The sequence below is a fragment of the Gymnoscopelus microlampas genome (genome assembly GCF_963454915.1).
Source record: "Gymnoscopelus microlampas genome assembly, chromosome: 2".
NCBI classification, from domain to species: Eukaryota; Metazoa; Chordata; class Actinopteri; order Myctophiformes; family Myctophidae; genus Gymnoscopelus; species Gymnoscopelus microlampas.
Window position 1 is genome coordinate 39,906,155 of NC_139939.1, and position 17,761 is coordinate 39,923,915.

General features: G+C 41.5%; 1 protein-coding gene across 1 annotated transcript; it reads right to left on the reverse strand.

Annotated features, from left to right (window-relative positions):
• Positions 1-211: 211 nt before the first annotated feature.
• On the reverse strand, positions 212-13,795 carry LOC311061849 (ATP-binding cassette sub-family E member 1). Its single transcript, XM_084080547.1, has 18 exons — positions 13,658-13,795; positions 12,759-12,913; positions 12,253-12,338; positions 12,065-12,162; positions 11,571-11,688; positions 10,307-10,444; positions 9,086-9,155; positions 8,743-8,839; positions 7,878-7,967; positions 7,556-7,677; positions 6,540-6,761; positions 5,623-5,682; positions 5,070-5,128; positions 4,629-4,739; positions 4,033-4,175; positions 3,041-3,163; positions 1,689-1,800; positions 212-933 (listed from the first exon to the last, which is right to left on the reverse strand). The coding sequence occupies exons 2-18, from the start codon at positions 12,859-12,861 to the stop codon at positions 886-888; spliced, it is 1,800 nt and encodes a 599-aa protein (XP_083936673.1). The 5' UTR covers positions 12,862-12,913; positions 13,658-13,795; the 3' UTR covers positions 212-885.
• Between the last annotated feature and the right edge of the window lie 3,966 nt (positions 13,796-17,761).

Consider the following 17,761-nt stretch of genomic DNA (forward strand, 5'->3'; position numbering starts at 1 on the left):
GTTAAATTAAACTACTTGTCTGGTTGGTGTCTGGCAGGTAGGAACCTACCCCTTCAAGGGCACCTGGGGTTCCCTGGAACCAACTTTGAACATCCCTGGGTGACATGTCTAATAGCTGACCTAGGACAGAATCTCAGCAGGGAAAACCTATTATCAGCAGTTAACTGCCCACCCTACTCTTTAACAAATCAAAACCAGCATGACCAAGCAGCACGTGAAATATGTTGATTTATTCATTAGATATTTTCTTCAAAATGACATTGATTGGTTACCAGGAATTGATAAAACCCTCCTTTGGTACCCAAAGGCTTTGTGTATATACTGTGTACGTGTGTGTGTGTGTGTGTGTGTGTGTGTGTGTGTGTGTGTGTGTGTGTGTGTGTGTGTGTGTGTGTGTGTGTGTGTGTGTGTGTGTGTGTGTGTGTGTGTGTGTGTGTGTGTGTGTGTGTGTGTGCGTGCGTGCGTGTACGCGTGTGTGTGTGTGTGTGTGCGTGCGTGCGTGCGTGCGTGTACGCGCGCGTGTGTGTGTGTGTGTGTGTGTGTGTGTGTGTGTATGTATTGACACTGGTCAGCCCAGTCTGTATTAGCACAGACAAGGGTTCCTTTTAAGCCGTTGTTTCCCAGCCCGTTTCTCCGTGTTCCCTCACCTAAAATGTCTTGTTTAAGCACTAGCTCACTTGATGATGAATAATTAAGATGGGGTCAATCATGTGTGCTAGAACTGTGCTTAAACACCCCTCCCCCTGCGTCCGTTCTGAGTGGATGCCCTAAGGAAAACTTGAGTATATGAAGTCTTCTCTTCCGCCCACTTCCTCCAAGTAGATGAAATGGTTGAAGGACAGTGGATGAGCTCTCTCTCTCTCTTTCATGGAGAGAAAAGGCTGTTTAGTCATCCAGGAAGAAGTAGTTTCCACTCTTCTTTTGCTCTGCATCCTGAACAAAGACATATCCAACTCAGAATTAGACAAAAGTATGCAATTCTATTATTGATTTGGGCACATGTTGCCATGACAACTCGGTGATAAACAGCCCATAGCTCTTCTTTGTGTTGTCATGCTGTTGATAGTAGAATGGGGAGAAACTATGGGCACAGTTCTAGCTAGCCAATCTGCACTGTAACAAAAAGCAGAGCTACAATTGGTCAATAAGGCTTCAATCATTATCATGAATATCGTTTTGAGAGCAAAAAGAGAGCAAATCAGGTGGATTTTGATAGAGCACAGACATGCACACAGTGAGGAGGGAAATGCATGTGCAACAATTTCACACGCTAATTTCCAGTTGCTACTGTATGCACACAACTATCTCTACACACTCAACTTCCTTTCCACTTACTCTCAACCTGCATTCTGCTCACTCGAATGTTGTCAAATAATGCCATAATACTGACTCGCAATGATATTGGCTTATTTACTCACAAATTATCATTTTCAAATGACCCCCAACACTAATCATTTCTAAAGGTGTTTTAGAATAATGTAACGTAATTCTTCACAGATAGAACCAATACTCCACATAAAATAATCACAACCACGTAAAAAAATTTTTCAAGTAACAAAACACATTAAAAGACAAATGATTCTACAATGTCTGCAAAAGGACCAAACTGAATTAAGCTAAACAATAACAATGAAAGTAAACATTCTAAATGATTAATGATTCCATGTAAATTCAGCCTCCTCCTGTACCTTTATGGAATTCATCTTGTTGATTCTTGGTCTGTAGTTGTTGGGGTCTCTTCTGAAGGTGATCTCCAGCTGAGCAAGGAACTTGTTCATGCCAGCGAGTAAGCTCTGCGGTCTGCAAACATGAAAACACAGTATGATCATGCAGCTCTGGTATCAGCGCACTGCTGGGTGTAAATCCCTCTCATTTCATAGGTTAGGATCACTGAGCATTGTAACAACTTACATTTTATGTGTCACTTAATTTACAAACTACTCTACATCCAACATGGAATACAAAATAAATAAATAATATTAAAATAAAAAATAAATAAAAAAAACTATCACTATATATATATATATATATATATATATATATTTCACTTTCAAACACGTTTGGGGCTCCATATTAACCATGATAGATTCATCGAAAACACCCGTCCTTGGTTCTGATGACCAATATTGTTCCTCTAATACGAGAGGGGGCCATGTTTTTTCAATTACTTTTTTCATTTATTGTTTTTTTTTGTTTTTTTTATGAAATATGAAAAAACAGCCCCCTCACACAATAGAATGACAATATCAGTCACCAGAACCAAGGATTCGGGTCACATGGTTAAAATGGAGTTACAGTGGGTTTGTATAGGAATGGGGTGTGCCTGATAAAATGAATATTAAAGGCATTGTAGGGAACATTAAGCCTAAATTTAAAAAATATTTATACATTTTTTTTCTGCATTTTTCCCCCTCTATCAGCCACTATATAATGATGCTGGGGTGTTTTCCTGCATTGAAACACAGGCCTCTTTCTGAAAACCCTATTTTCCCTATTGTTGTTGTTGTTGTTGTTATGTTTGTCCGGGACGTAAGGAAGTCTATGGAAGTCTATGGAGGCATCACCCCCTGGTGGCCGGGAAACGAACTGCACAAACATAAACAATGCAGGGAAAATACGGTTTTCAGAAAGAGTACTGTGTTTCAATGCAGGAAAACACCCCAGCATCATTATATAGTGGCTGATAGAGGGGAAAAAATGCAAAAAATATATGTATAAATATTTTTTAAATTTAGGCTTAATGTTCCCTACAATGCCTTTAAATAACTAAATACTGAATCAAGCAACTTAAAAACGGTCTAGGGTGCTCCCAAAAGCCAGAGGAGACATTAAAACGATCCCAAACATGTTTGAAAATGAAATATCCTGTTTATCTATTAAGATATAGTATAATCAGTTTGGAATATTGGACCGAAATTATGTTGGAAGAATAGGCCATATATCCCTTATATATCCCCTATATATCCCTATGCACATCTCAACTTGCCCCTGTAATGTGATTTAGCAGGAAGCGGTCCTGAGGTTTAACAGTGAATCTTACGTGTTGGCAGCTGTGCTCTTGGATGGGATACCGTCAAACACAATGACGCGGTCTGCCAGATAGGTGGCCATGATGAAATCATGTTCCACCACAAAGGCTGTCTTCTTCGCATGGAGGATAAATCTAGGCAACGGACAGGGAAATAACAGTAACTTGTCAACAAAAGCACTCAATCCACCCAAAGGCAGCGCCCTCCGTTGCAGGGTCAAGTAACCACAGGCTAAATCAAATACACAGAGAGCCAGGTAGAGTTTGGGATTAGGGCATCCCAAACTCTATCCACTCAGGGAAAACAGTGGCATGCTGCTGCTTTCCCAACTGTGAAGGTAAAGACAGTGGTTGGTCACCATAACACTTTCACAGACTGGCTTTCTTAGAGCTATTTTGACATAACTGTTGGTAGAATTGGTGATCTCCCGCCAACAAGCATTCCAAATAGGTTGACTAATATGGAGCATATATTCTCTTCAGGTCCAAGTACCAGAGGTATGTATGAAGCAAATAATATATACTCTATGTTTAACTTACCCTATGAAAGGAATACTTCACCCCCAAAATGACTTATTTCCCTATCAATTACCTACCCGTGAAGCCTTTAATTCATGGAGAATTTCTGTTTGTGTTTCATTCCTTCACGGTGAATGAAGAACCCAAAAACAAAGAGAATACTTAAACAGAAGAAAATACAGGTCCAGCATTCTCCATTTTAGTAGGAATTAAACACAGAAGCACCCGGGAGGAAGTGGCCAAACCAAGTTCCTGTTTCTACACAAGAGGCAAAAGCAAAGTGGGAAATGTTTTACCAAATGGGTTCCCAGATTGCAGAGCGAGTAATTGATAGAAAAAGTCATTTTGGGGATTAAGCATTCTTTCAATGTGAGGATGTATTATTTAATAGGCTACGCATGGATAAAAATCCAATATCTCATTTGGGACAGTGAATTCCTCAAGTAGTTGCCATATTCATCATAGTGTGTGCAGTGTGCACTCACCGTTTGATGACCCTGGCGGCCATTAGACGTTGCTCTGAGTCCAGATAGGCAGAGGGCTCGTCAATCAGGTAGACGTCAGCTGGTTTACCCAGACATAAGGACAGGGCTACTCTCTGCAACTCACCTCCAGACAAGTTCTGGACCTACACACACAACACAAATTGTATGAGGGCAGGTTCCATATTGTATATAGCCAACTCACTTCTAATGTGCCCATTGATCAGTTTTTTTTCTGTTCTCATATAGTACATTTCTCAATAGGCTACACATAAGCAGCACGATGCAGCTCAGCTGAACTCCGACTTCGTTCTTCACAGAGAGAGAGAAGTTTCTCTCTGCAGCCGGTTTGCCTCATTTCTAAACGTGAAAATACTTGAAATAATGTACTTTCTGACACGCGGTGAGATCGCACATAAATCGCTGGTGTGTCGGAGCAGCAGCGCTCTCCGTTGTGTCAATGAGTAAACAATCTACACGCTAACGCTATTAGCAACTGCTCCCAATTAGATTTTTGGGTCGCACAGATACAATTTCAGGCGCATTTGCGAACAACAACGGTCTTGTTTTGATTGTTGAAGTTCTGGTGTGATACTCACGTCCTGGTCGATGATGCTGTCTATCTGCATTGGTTTCATGACGTCTGTGACAAACTGGGGGTGCATGTAGGAGTCACGGATCTTGTCATGCATCAGAGCTCTCACACTGCCCTGAAGACAAACCAGAAGACGGTTAGCTAGTCAAGAGGTCTGCAGGATACTCAGTGAGGGTCTGATTGATGAATTAATAGATAATAAAATAAAAGTCTTGATTTGGGGGTCAATATTATTTGTGGAAAGAGTTCTTTATTGGATGAGGGAAAACCAAACATTTTGTCATTCTCCCAACATAATTTGAATAGAAGGTCAAGGATTCTGCCCTCTGCAGAAAAACCTTCTTTAGGAGGCCATCTGGAAAAAGCCTCTGTTATACTGAAACTTCAGGAGACAATATTGCCATTTGGATTATTTTTAGTGGGCTACATCAGGCTGACAACCTACTTTGAACTTGGGACTGATCTTCTGTGGTTTGTAGCTGACATTCAGGATGGGTACTTCTCCTGGAAATGGAAAGAACGATAAAAGGAAAATGTAATTTCATATATTTTCTAAGTGGCCCAGTGGCTGGCATAATTGCCTGGGACAAACAGTAACACAATACACAACCCTGAGTCTATGGCAATGTGTTATCCTCAGGCAACAAACGTCCTTCTTGGACAACACCACCCCTTTACATTTTTAAGTTAAGTTATTGAATCATGTGGATCTCGGAATCCACATGGGAATGGTGTGGCTCCAATATGGCCGAATGAGGGCCCTCTCATTCAGCCTGACTCACAGGCTGAATGAGACTGAAAAAAATCACAGTTATCTGGAGGATATATTATTATAATTAGATATATTATCAGGGACCCCCAAGAAACAAACCCCAATGTTGTGAAATACAACCCCCCCCCCCCTCTTTTTCCCTTTACTCTTGGTTGTATCTTTGCTGACTATAAATGAGTCTGGAAAAGAGCATCAGCCAAAAGTCTGTAAATATCAGTGTACTCACCTCCTTCATCTGGTTTCAGACGGCCGGCCAGCATTCTGATGAACGTCGTTTTGCCCGTTCCTGAATAATTTGTAGAACAATACAATGAGTGTTTTAAGACACATATTTTTTAAACTACATTGAATGTATGCACAGTAAGGATGCAATAATATTTTATTAGAATGATATGAACACAGACTGATGTGCTGACATAAACATGTAAACGTGTTGGGTAATTTCCTTTGTTAACTTCATGTCTGCAGACAGCTGCTGCGGCAGAGAGTGGCAGTAGTCGCTATTCCGTTGATTACATTCTTGTGACTAAACACACACTATCGCTGCTAATTATTCTATATCTTCCATTTGCTGTAGCAATTCTCTTGCTGATTGCTGCTTACTTAATGTAGCTAAATGACTAATCCGTCATCCACCAAACAGTGTCTAAAGATATACATTTATATACCGTACATCTTCTTATATATCTATGTTTATATGTCCAGAGCTGTGAAATCAACATGGATTTAAGTTGTCAGTCATTTGTATAAATTCAGAGTATTATTAGAATGTGTCAAACTAGCAACAGAATACATGTTCTATTGCTAAATTGAAGCATCTTCCATAAAACCCTAATGTCTTGGATATTTCATAGAGGCAAAGGTTAAAGGCTCAATTTGCATTTTCTTTTTCAACGGGCTGCCTGAACGTAGGTTTTAGAATTATAATAACCTAAACATAATTCGACATGTGCATAGTCCACACACACACATACACACACACACACACACACACACACACACACACACACACACACACACACACACACACACACACACACACACACACACACACACACACACACACACACACACACACACACACACACACACACACACACACACACACACACACACACACACACACACACACACACACATTACCGTTCTCTCCTAGCATGACCATGATTTCAGAGTCAGTGAACTCTCCCTCAAGGATCTCCAGGCTGAAGTCTCCCAAATCCTTCTTCATATGGGGATACTGGTAGCGACACATCTTCTTTATCTCCTCCTCGTTGGCTGTCTCAGCCACCTTGAACACTAACGACGTCTCTCTGAAACGCAAGTTCTCCGTGGGTACGTAGCCATCCAGGAAAATGTTGATGCCTGGGAAGAATAGAGGATTTTTAATGTAGACAGATTGTATAGGTCAGATCAAGACATTAAAGCCCTCTCTCCAGCAAATTGAGCTCAAAACATAAATAATAATCTAGTTCATTTGTAATCATGTGACAGGCCCATAAGTGTACCACCTGACAAAGTAGCAGCAGCCCTACAGAAAACAGAGCTTGCAAATAGTCGGCTGGAGTTCAATGTCGCAAAACTAAAAATGAGCCAAGTCATTGTCCTTACAGACCACTGACTCAGAGTGTAGTTTGCTACCATGTTACATGCATGTAATTGCACAACACAAGAATGGCGAACACTAGTATCCATAACAAATGCATGCATGTCTGTGTGTGTCCCCTGCATATCTCTCGAGAGAGTGCCATGCCCGGAGTCGGTCGAATCAGCGACAAAAATATCTATAAATCCACAAATCCCTGTATATGGATCCTTGACGTCATAGACTGGCCTCCAAGTATAAGGAGATCCCCGATATCATCAATATGACATAGTACTGACTTCACAGACTGGCTCCCAAGTACAATGATAAAACTGTGCCTTGATACCCTAACTACAGTACATGTACAACTACGGGTACAGATACCCATTATTATTGCATAACCGGAGGGGCGTGCGTTCTCAGTGGGCAACAAACAAGTGGATGGCATACCATTTCATACAAATTTTGGGTACACATTTTGCCTTTGAATATAAATACTAGATTTGTGGCTTTCAAAGCACACAACTAGCATTCCCATATGTTGTCCTTCGAGTAGTACTTGGTGTACACCTACCTTCCCTGACGCTGAAGGGCATGGTAACCACTCCGTAAGCACTGGGTACTCCATATAGACAACAGATGAAATCTGACAGGTAGTCCAGGACACTCAGGTCGTGTTCCACCACAATGATGTATCTGTCAATGAGAAAAGAAAGTCCAGGCTTTCACACAGACAGTGGCTCGCTGCAATACTTGAGGTTGACTTTTTTGTTTTGAATTTGGGTACTGCAGTGATGCAACAGTCACCCACACTAATGTAACCATTATTCTGAAAAAAATAAGTAGTAAACATTAACAACCCATTATGGAGTGTTGGTGTTATCAGTGTCACTGACCTGTCTGGACTGATGAGGGAGCGGATGGTCACAGCAGCTTTTAAACGCTGCTTTACATCCAGATAACTGGACGGCTCGTCAAACATGAAGCTGAGGGAATTAAACAGGACAGACTGCAGTCAGAAAACAGTGTCCTACAGTAATTTAAGTCAGTTGATCAACTTGTAAGTCTATCAGTTGATGTGAAATGGCAATAACTAAACTGCGAGGCTAAGAGTATAGCTTTGTATGGAGGAATGTGCATCTCACAAATAATGTATGCGATTGTATTCTGTCTGGGCCTTCAATGCAACTGATCCTTTAATAGAGATTTGGTTGTTATTTGGTAGTCACGCCCTAATTTATTTGTAGGGCTGAGCCGAATGGTATATGGAGCTTTGATAGCCTGAAAACCAATGTGCCAGAGCCAAAAACAATGCAGGAAATGCAGGTTCCACACAGAGATTCCAGACTAACAATCTACGTAGTGATATTAGTCTTAGCATGCCAGGCTTTGAAGCTTCATTCATTGGATTATGATCCTAAATACAGATTTGGACCATTTTATTTATGGCTTTTATTTATGTTTTTTTTCCCAATTTGGTAAATTATGCCGCACGCAGTTGCTTTTAAACCCCTATTTCCCATCAGTGGCCACAAAATAAAATAAAACAGTTGAGAATTACGTGAAGTAGGAGTTTATGCAATTAGCCTGCATGTGTCTGCACATTTTGTTATCAATACATGGCCTGAGAGTGCATCTGTGTGCTCAAGAACTTCTAATTTTATTTAGGCCTTGTCTAGTATTGGTAATTAAGAAAATTATTTAGTCCAATGTGTTTATTAGCAGCCTTGATACAGATGTGTGTGGGAGTGTGAAGCTTACATGTCGGCCCTCTGGATGCAGACGACAGCAATGGCGAAGCGTTGCAACTCCCCTCCTGAGAGGTCCTCCACATTTCTGTCCCTGAGATGAGTCAGATCTGAGAAATGGAGGAATAGAGCGAGCAAAATGTTTTTATCTTTATGTTGACAGTTAAGAAAGAAGAGACGTAATGCAAGGGAAGGAAGGCCAGACAATGGTACATATGATAGGTACAAGATGAGGGTTATTCTTTTGTTTTAAGATCATTTGCATCTACAGGCTTTTCATCAAATGACAAATAGGTTGGGCTTGCAACCAGAACCAGGTAAATACGTATATATTAAAGGTAAAATCACCAACGTACCAAGCTGTTCGCAGACCACGGTCTCTGTTTTTGTGTCATCCTTCCTGCTCAGGATGGATCCCACGCTCCCCTGATGAACAGATCGCAACAAAGCAATCAGCCAAATTGCAAATGCATGTCCAACAACAATAAATATACAATATGCAATTTAGGCATTATCACTTCCCCAGATTCTCATCCCATATACTGGATGAAATGTTTCTCTTTGAATGGCCGAAATGGCCAAAGCACAGAAGAATGTGCCTCACTATCAAGGCCAATCTTGAAAAGCTGATACATAATTAATCAACAGTTGGAGAGACAGAGAACTGATGGAGGGGAAGCCTAAGGTCCCGTTTAGACGACAACAGTCCTTAGAGAAAACGGCAAAATAAAAGATGTGACGTCCGTTTAGACGACAACGGCGTTATCGGGGTTGAAAACGCATCAAAGTGAAACCCCCTTCCAGAGTGGAAATCTTTGAAAACGCGCCGCCTCCTGTCTCCATGTAAACGGGCAACACAGGGGAATCCGCAAAACGTGTGATGTCATGGCTCACATCGGCACACGCCGCGTATGCTATCATCGGTGCAGAGCCATTGAACCACGCTGCATTGGTGTAAACAAACAGCTGTGATCAAGCCCTCCGCTCTATTGGCTCCAACGTTGGAGCCAATCCAGGAAGTTTTCTGAACAACGTCAAGGAACCCCAAAATTATTATGTATTTGGCCGCAGATCCCCATCTCAAAATATTGTTCCAAGGAGTTTTTTAAAATATATATATATATTCAAAGATTTGCACACATTTTCACAATTTAAAAAAAGAATAGCAGATCAACAAGCTCATAGCGCGGCATGAAGTGACGTTCTATGAGCTTGTAGATATGCTATTTTTGAATAGCCAAAGTATAAAATAATGGTTAAAGTGGATAGCTAAAATCTAAACACAGATGCTTTCCTGGTTTTAATGGGTTAATAAAACATGTGTTTTCATTCATATTTTGGTCAACAAAGTATATCATTATTCCTAACAACTGAGAACCTGTGGTGGTCACAAGAATAAAAAGAAGTAGACGAAAATGTGCGGATGGATGTATGGGCTGCCATACAGAATTACAGATAGACACAGACAGGGTGATTTTTACATGGCTACTGAATTTCATTGCAGTAAATTCATGCATGCAATATGTCCATAATGAAACTAATAAAACTAGTAAATCTGGCTGTGGTGCAGGACATACCTTGACAGTCTTGGGGATCTGGTCCACGTACTGAGGCTTGACGATAGCTTTGAGATCATCCTCTAGGATTTTGGTGAAGTAATTCTGCAGCTCTGAGCCTCGGAAGTGGGAGAGAATGTCCTGCCAGTCTGGTGGGCTCTGGAGAGTCACCCAAAAACAAAACATTTTTTTATATTGTAGACTGTGTTAATGCTGTGGGTAAAATTCAGTTTCAGCTTCACTCAGCTGATGTCTGCTCAGATGGTCGTGATGAGTGCTCTGGGGGAGCAATATGCACAGCAGCCATATTGGACAGAAATTGGGCCCCTTCCTTGCTTCCTTCACAGGTGTTACCAATGACACTAATGAAGGCTCTGTTCCATTTAGTGTAGCACGGTGGTTCTCAAACTTTTTAATTTCAAGGACTCCCATAACTCTGAGTTTACAAATGGAACCAAATGGACCCGGGAGGGTCCATTTGGTTCCATTTGTACACTCTCAGAGTTACACCCTCTCAAGGAACCATGAGGGTCCCTGGACCACACTTTGAGACCCACTAGTATTTCTAGTGAGCCAACATGCACAATATCAACACCCTGACTGTTTGACCAAAATGGAACAGAGCCTTCATTAGTATCATTGGTAACACCTGTGAAGGAAGTCAGAAGAGACCCAATTTTTCTCCAAAATGGCTGCTGTGCACAGAGCCTATTAGGGGTTTAAGTGTCTTGCTCAGGGACACTTTGGCAGAAATTACTGGGCCGGCAGGTAGGCGACCCACAGTGTCCTCCTGATTACCAGATGGCCTCTCTAAGCTATGGTCGTCAAAATGTACTGACAGACAGTACATACAACAAGCTTTATATTACAGTTAGTCAATCCAGAATGACTTAATGAGTTGAAGATGACGTGTAATAGGCATGAAATCCTACATCCTATAAACACTTGTTTATAGGATGTAGGATACATGTGTCAAGTAGTTGACAATAATCGACTAATGCTGGACATCGACATCGCTGGTTCGTTTCCAGCTCGGACACCAGCATGCCCCCTCCTCGCTCTAGTCATGTCTCTCTACACTGTACTATCATGAATAAAGTAAAAAAAAGAAATAAAAGATAACCTAGAGGTGCGTATAGTTGTGCCACAGCACCCTCTGGTGGATATATGAATGCACAGAGTGACACAGAATTCAAAACATTAATCCTACTAGAGGCAATTCATTTAGCCTCATTAGAATACTTTCGCTGCTCAGCTAATGATGAATATCCAGATCTTCACTCACATCAAACTTTCCCAGGTTGGGTTTCTGTTTTCCAGCCAGGATCTTCAATGCTGTGGACTTCCCGATTCCGTTAGTTCCTACCAGACCCAATACTTCCCCGGGTCTGGGGATTGGTAACCTGTAAGTCCATAAAATATACATTTAAGAACAACTTACATGAGTCAATGGATTCAATTTCTGCGTAATAGTTTTTTTGTATTACCCCCCCCCCCCCCTATATGGTCTATTCTCAATATTGCTGGGACACTCAGGGACACTTTGACACATAGACTGGCCGGGAGGCAAATCTGTGACCTTCCAATACCAGGCATCCTCTCTACCCACTAGTCTGCCTAAAGCGCTTTGAACTACATTCTATTTAAGAACAATGCAATACACAGTAACAGATGATCATAAGCCAGATTCAAACCCATGAAATTGTTATAGGATAAATACACTAACCAGCTGAGCCTCTAACAAGACCATGACCATAGTCATCTTGAGGTTGAACCCACCTATGCAACTTGAAGGAGTTGGCACAGTATCTGTGGGTGGTCTCTTTCTCAAGGTTGCTTGGCAAGTTGACAATGGACAAGGCCCCAAATGGACATTTCTGTAATTGGAAGAAAAATGTTTTCAGTTAAAAAGAAATTGCAACACATTACACCTTCATCAATTCAGAGAAAAGTGGACTGTCATTCACCTTTACACAAATTCCACATCCGATGCAGAGGGATTCAGAAATCCAGACGATTTTGCTCTGAGGTGTGACCTCTATGCACAGTTTACCTGGAGGGGAGAGACAAGGACCACACAAACTCCATCATGGAAATGCATACAAACTGAATCAAAAACACATTTACTATGTCAGGCCAAGGCCAACGTTTTTCAGGCCAAGGACTCCTTAGCTGAGAGAGAGATGAAGCAGGGACCCCCACTACATTGTTTACAATTGTGTTGAAGATTAAAACAAAATCTATTTGCCGAAAATAGCAGATCTAGTACAAGCTTGTACATCTGCTATTTTCGGCTAATGTTCCCCTCAGAATAGAGATGCTAGGGTTCAAGTGGTTAATGTAAAAAAAAACATTCTAGATTTGGCAGACCCCCTATAGTAGCTCTGAGGACCCCTAGGGGTCCCGGAGCCCCTGTTGAAGACCCCTGAGATGGACTATGTGATGTGTCTTATAGAGAAGGGAAGCGTCCTACCCATTCGGACCACTGGACAGCTCTTCTTGCATTCTTGGCGGCATTTCTTTGGCTTGCACTTGTCATGATTGACAATAGCAATTCTAGTGTTCTTTTCTGACATCTTGCCTGCCTGGTTGTTGTGGGCAGAGCAGAAATATCTCCCCCGTAGGCTACTGCAAAACACAGCAAACACAGCATCCAAAGGTACAGGATTGATTGGTATTCACTATTCAGATACTACTATTATTGTAATCTCCTCTCTCTCTCTCTCTCTCTCTCTCTCTCTCTCTCTCTCTCTCTCTCTCTCTCTCTCTCTCTCTCTCTCTCTCTCTCTCTCTCTCTCTCTCTCTCTCTCTCTCTCTCTCTCTCACACACACACAGCCTTGGATCAAGACTATCATATGTGTATTTTATCGAGTCTGACTTTTACTTTCCAATTTACAAATGTAAAAATCGATAAAAAATACATCTATGATAGTCTTGATCCAAGGCTAACACACACACACACACACACACACACACACACACACACACACACACACACACACACACACACATACACACACACACACACACACACGCTGCTCATCATAGATAGCAGATGTTGCAATTTCGACGAACAAGCCAACCAACATATCCACGCATTTATGACGCCATACTGAACGGTAATAAGGACGTGCCCCAAATAAACACGCTGGCGGGGTTCACATCATTTGAATCAAACGAGACCACCATACAATTAGTATGTCTGTCTGTTTCTAATAGCTGGCATCATGTTAACTGTGCCTGCTGACGTTAACGGTAACTAGCATGTTAGCCAGTTAGGCTAAGCTATTACTACGACGTTAATACACAGGATCCATTCATCCATTTGCTCTATCTGTAAACCGAACCGTTTACCCGTCGATTCAACTCACCTTCAAACAGTCCCTTTAAGATGTACGTATGCCCACCTGTCGTGATGATAATATAACGTTAATATATGCTTATTACAGAGCAACGTGCTCTCTGTAGGGAGGGAGCCACCGCCGGGAGGAGAGAGATATGGCGCGACGCGCAACTTGCGTCATGATTCACCAGCGACGTCCACAGGGCGTGCGTCACTGACGCAGCGTCCAGAAAACACGTGGGGGTATTTGAGGTTAAATGAAATGAGACCAAATCAATGAAACCAGCTTTCTATATTTTACATTTTTCTATATTTCTATTTATAGATTTTCCACATACAACAACTGACATAGACATACTCTTAACAAAACAAAACAAACAAGAACAAAAAGGTAGGGGGGGGGGGGGGGGGGGGGGGGGTGAGGTCCTCCAGTTCCATTGTTCATCAACACCATCAATAAAATAAAATAAAAGAAACAACAAAAAAAACGACTCAATGTGGCACAACTCTATGACTCAATGGCACAAGTCAACAAACTGCAAAAGATGTATGTATGTGTGGTGTGTGTGTGTGTGTGTGTGTGTGTGTGTGTGTGTGTGTGTGTGTGCATACGTGCGTGCGTGCGTGCGTGCGTGCGTGCGTGTGTGTGTGTGTGTGTGTGTATGTATGTATGTACACATGCACATAGTGTAGAAGAGAGAGTTGTGATTGAAAGTATTCAAACCCCACTGCAAATCTGGTTTAGTGGAAAAATTCACAAACAAAAAAAGTTGGTTTCACTAAATTCAACACAAAATGCCACTTTTAATGACTATTGTTGCAGTGTCAGAATTATTCAAACCCTCCATGTCAAGTGTCTTTAATACTTCGTAGAGCACCCTTTTGCTATTTTGACAAAAGGCATTTTGCCCATTCCTTGTGTGTAGTGGCCTCCAGTTCACTAATATTCATGGGATTGCGTTCTGCAACCGCTTCTTCTTCAAATACCACCAGAAATGTTCAATGGGTTTCAAGTCAGTAGACTCTTACAGACAGTCTAGAATCTTCCAGGACTAGGTTGATACTGTTTATTGTCTTTTTATTATAATTTTTCATGTCTTTATTTACTCTTTACTGTTGTCACTTATGTTGTTTGTGTCAGAAAATTGCAGACCTCTTTGTTATATTGGTCTTGATTACATGCTGTCTTTTTTGTCTGCTTAAAAAAATGATAAAGAGATTTGTAAAAAAAAAAAAAAAGAAATCTTCCAAGACTTATTACTCTGAAAACAAGCCAAAGTGGCCTTTGAGGAATAATTGGGAATATTGTCCTATTGGGAGGCTCAACGACACCCAGGCTTCAGCTTCCTCACAGATGGCATTACATTTTCTCCTTTCGTGATACTTGATTGAATCCATCTTGCCCACCACACGGTGCAGCTTTCCAGTACCAGAGGAAGCAAAGCAGCCCCAGAGCATCACTATGCCAACCCCATGCTTCACTTAGGCAAGGTGTTCTTTTCAGTATAATGCTTCATTCTTCCACCTTCAGATTTACCGCTGATCTGTAGGCCTGAGACGTTCCAGTTTTGTTTCATCACTCAGAGAATAGGATTAAAAAAAATCTGTGACTTATTTATATGGTTTTGAGCATTTTGGAGTGGACTTTTTTGTGCTTTAGTGGTGTACGTGTTGGAGTTTGGGCATGGAGCCCTTCAGCGTTTAGTATGCACCTTATTGTGCTAACTGGAACCTCAGTGCCTGCTGCCTGCCACCACGTCTTGCTGCAGGTCTTTTGCAGTCACTCAAGTGTTTTTTGACCATCTGCTCCTCAAGAATCTGGTGGCAGCCATTGATCCTTTAAGCTCTAAGCTCTAAATTCTTGAGATGTCAACAGGACACCAGCTGTGCTACCTCCTGTCTGTATGTAGATTATCAATCAAATAAATCAATCAATGTATAACACATGTGTCTTACATCAGGTGCAACACAATGCATTTCACAGAAAATAAAAATTAAAAAGAAATTCAAAATTCAAAGAAGGGACGATCAGAAATACATAAAAGTACATTTCAAATTAAAGGATCATTTGTTTATTGAAATAAATCAAAAGCAATGTACCTAGGTTTCTGCATTAAATGTGTAATGCAGACACCTATAGGTAAAAGCAAAGCTGAAAATGTGTGTATTAAAATTTCTTTTAAAATGTCCTGGGATTGAGACCCATCCTCCAGATCCTCTGACAGGCTGCTCCAAAGGCTAGCACCATAATAGCTAAAAGCTGTTTCTATGCCTTGGAGCAAAAAGTAAATAGGCAGGTCTATTTCCATTTAGTGATTTAAAACACAATAAAAATATATTTGATTGCCTCTAAAACTAACAGGCAACGAATGCAGGGATTTGATTAAATTGGTGTAATATGTGCTTTCCGTCTGGTCTTTTTCAGCACACGTGCTGCTGCACATGGACAAGTTGTGACTGACTGACCAATTGCTTTTTTGGTAAATCAGACACGAGCGCGTTAAACACGGTTACAGTAATCAAACCTGCAATTAATAAAACTAAGCATTTGCATTTCCGTGTCAGACTGAGAGAGAAATGGTCAAACTCTTATTTTCTTAAATAAAATGATAATTGTGATATTTCTGATGAGGGCTTCCAAATTGAATTCAGAATAAAAAATGACACCAAGGTTGTTGACCTGGTTCTTGGTGTTGAGTGCAAATGTTTTAGCAAGCTATTTCTCTCCCTGGGCCATCACCATTCTGAATCAGTCCAATCAGGGACATATTGTCTGCAAACTTGAGAAGCTTGACAGAGGAGTCCACAGTGCAGTCATTGGTGTTGAGAGAGGGGAGAGCATGCAGCCTTGTTACTAACGTTACTAATCTGCCCAGATGGGACCCAGACAGACCCCATCCACACGGCTATCAATTTAGAATTATTATGAGGGCCCTAACTATGGTCCCTCTCTACTGATATGGATGGCCCTAGCGATGTTCTCCATTATGAGGCATGTTCTGTAGTGATAGAGAGGGCTCTTGCCAAATGGCAAGTTACAGCAGCTCCTAGTGCCTCGATGTCTCCATCCTATAGTGATCCAACTGGTCTATTGCTCGGTGGGGACGGGCCATGGGTCTTCAAGACTTCGGGCACGCTTTTATTGGCTGAACTGGAAGCAAGATGTGGAGTCACGCATCCAGTGTGACAGCTGTACGGCACAAATAGGCCACACTCGGGCTCATATGGAAAGTGTTGGGATTCTGGGACCTTCCCCTTTACTGACAATGGGAAACCCTACATCATACGATTCAGAGGCATACATAGTTCCGTATCAGAGCACTGCTACCAGCAAAATTATTCGATGAGATGTTCAGCCCGTTTGGGGCACCGAATGAGCTCCACAGTGACTTTTGAGGCCCAGCCTGGGTCATCAATATGTCCGTACACAGACAAATGTGTCACAACCTTATACGGAGTCTAGAGGCTAAGGAGTAACACATAAAGTACCACAAACACAGGTAATAAAAAAAGTGTACATTTATTACTAAACAAAGTTGAGGTTACAGGAACTGAATACAAATGCAAATATAAATAGGGAAAGCATCAAACTTCAGGGTGGCCAAGGGAAGGCCAAAACAACAAACAGAACACGCCACCCTACCTGAAAAGGAACCAAACTAAACCAACCAAAACAAAGCTGACAGTCTACACTCCTTAACTAAACAAACATGTTCAAAAAAAGGATTAAAGGAAATGGCTGCACACCCCAACAAGCTTCCCTTGTCTTTACTTTAAAACACAGTATTAAAGGTACCTTAAGCACTAAGCATATAGGTGTGGCACATAGCCTACAGACTCATAAAACACCAGTAGATGCTAGCTACACAACATGGTTCAGTACATGGAGGTGATAATGGATGGCTATATGGTCAACTAGTAGAGTCTCCCAGGCTTTTAAGGTGGCTGCTGGCTGATTGAGGAATGAGGCCCAGGTGTGTCTCCAGACACCACGACACTCCTCCAATCTCCACTCCACCCTCCAATTACCATGGGGCACTGAAAACGCTCAGAGGGTTAAAACACAGAATGAGGCCACATAGGGCCGTAACAGTGGCAAAGACTTGGTCTTGTCCGTGGCAAATTTTTTATT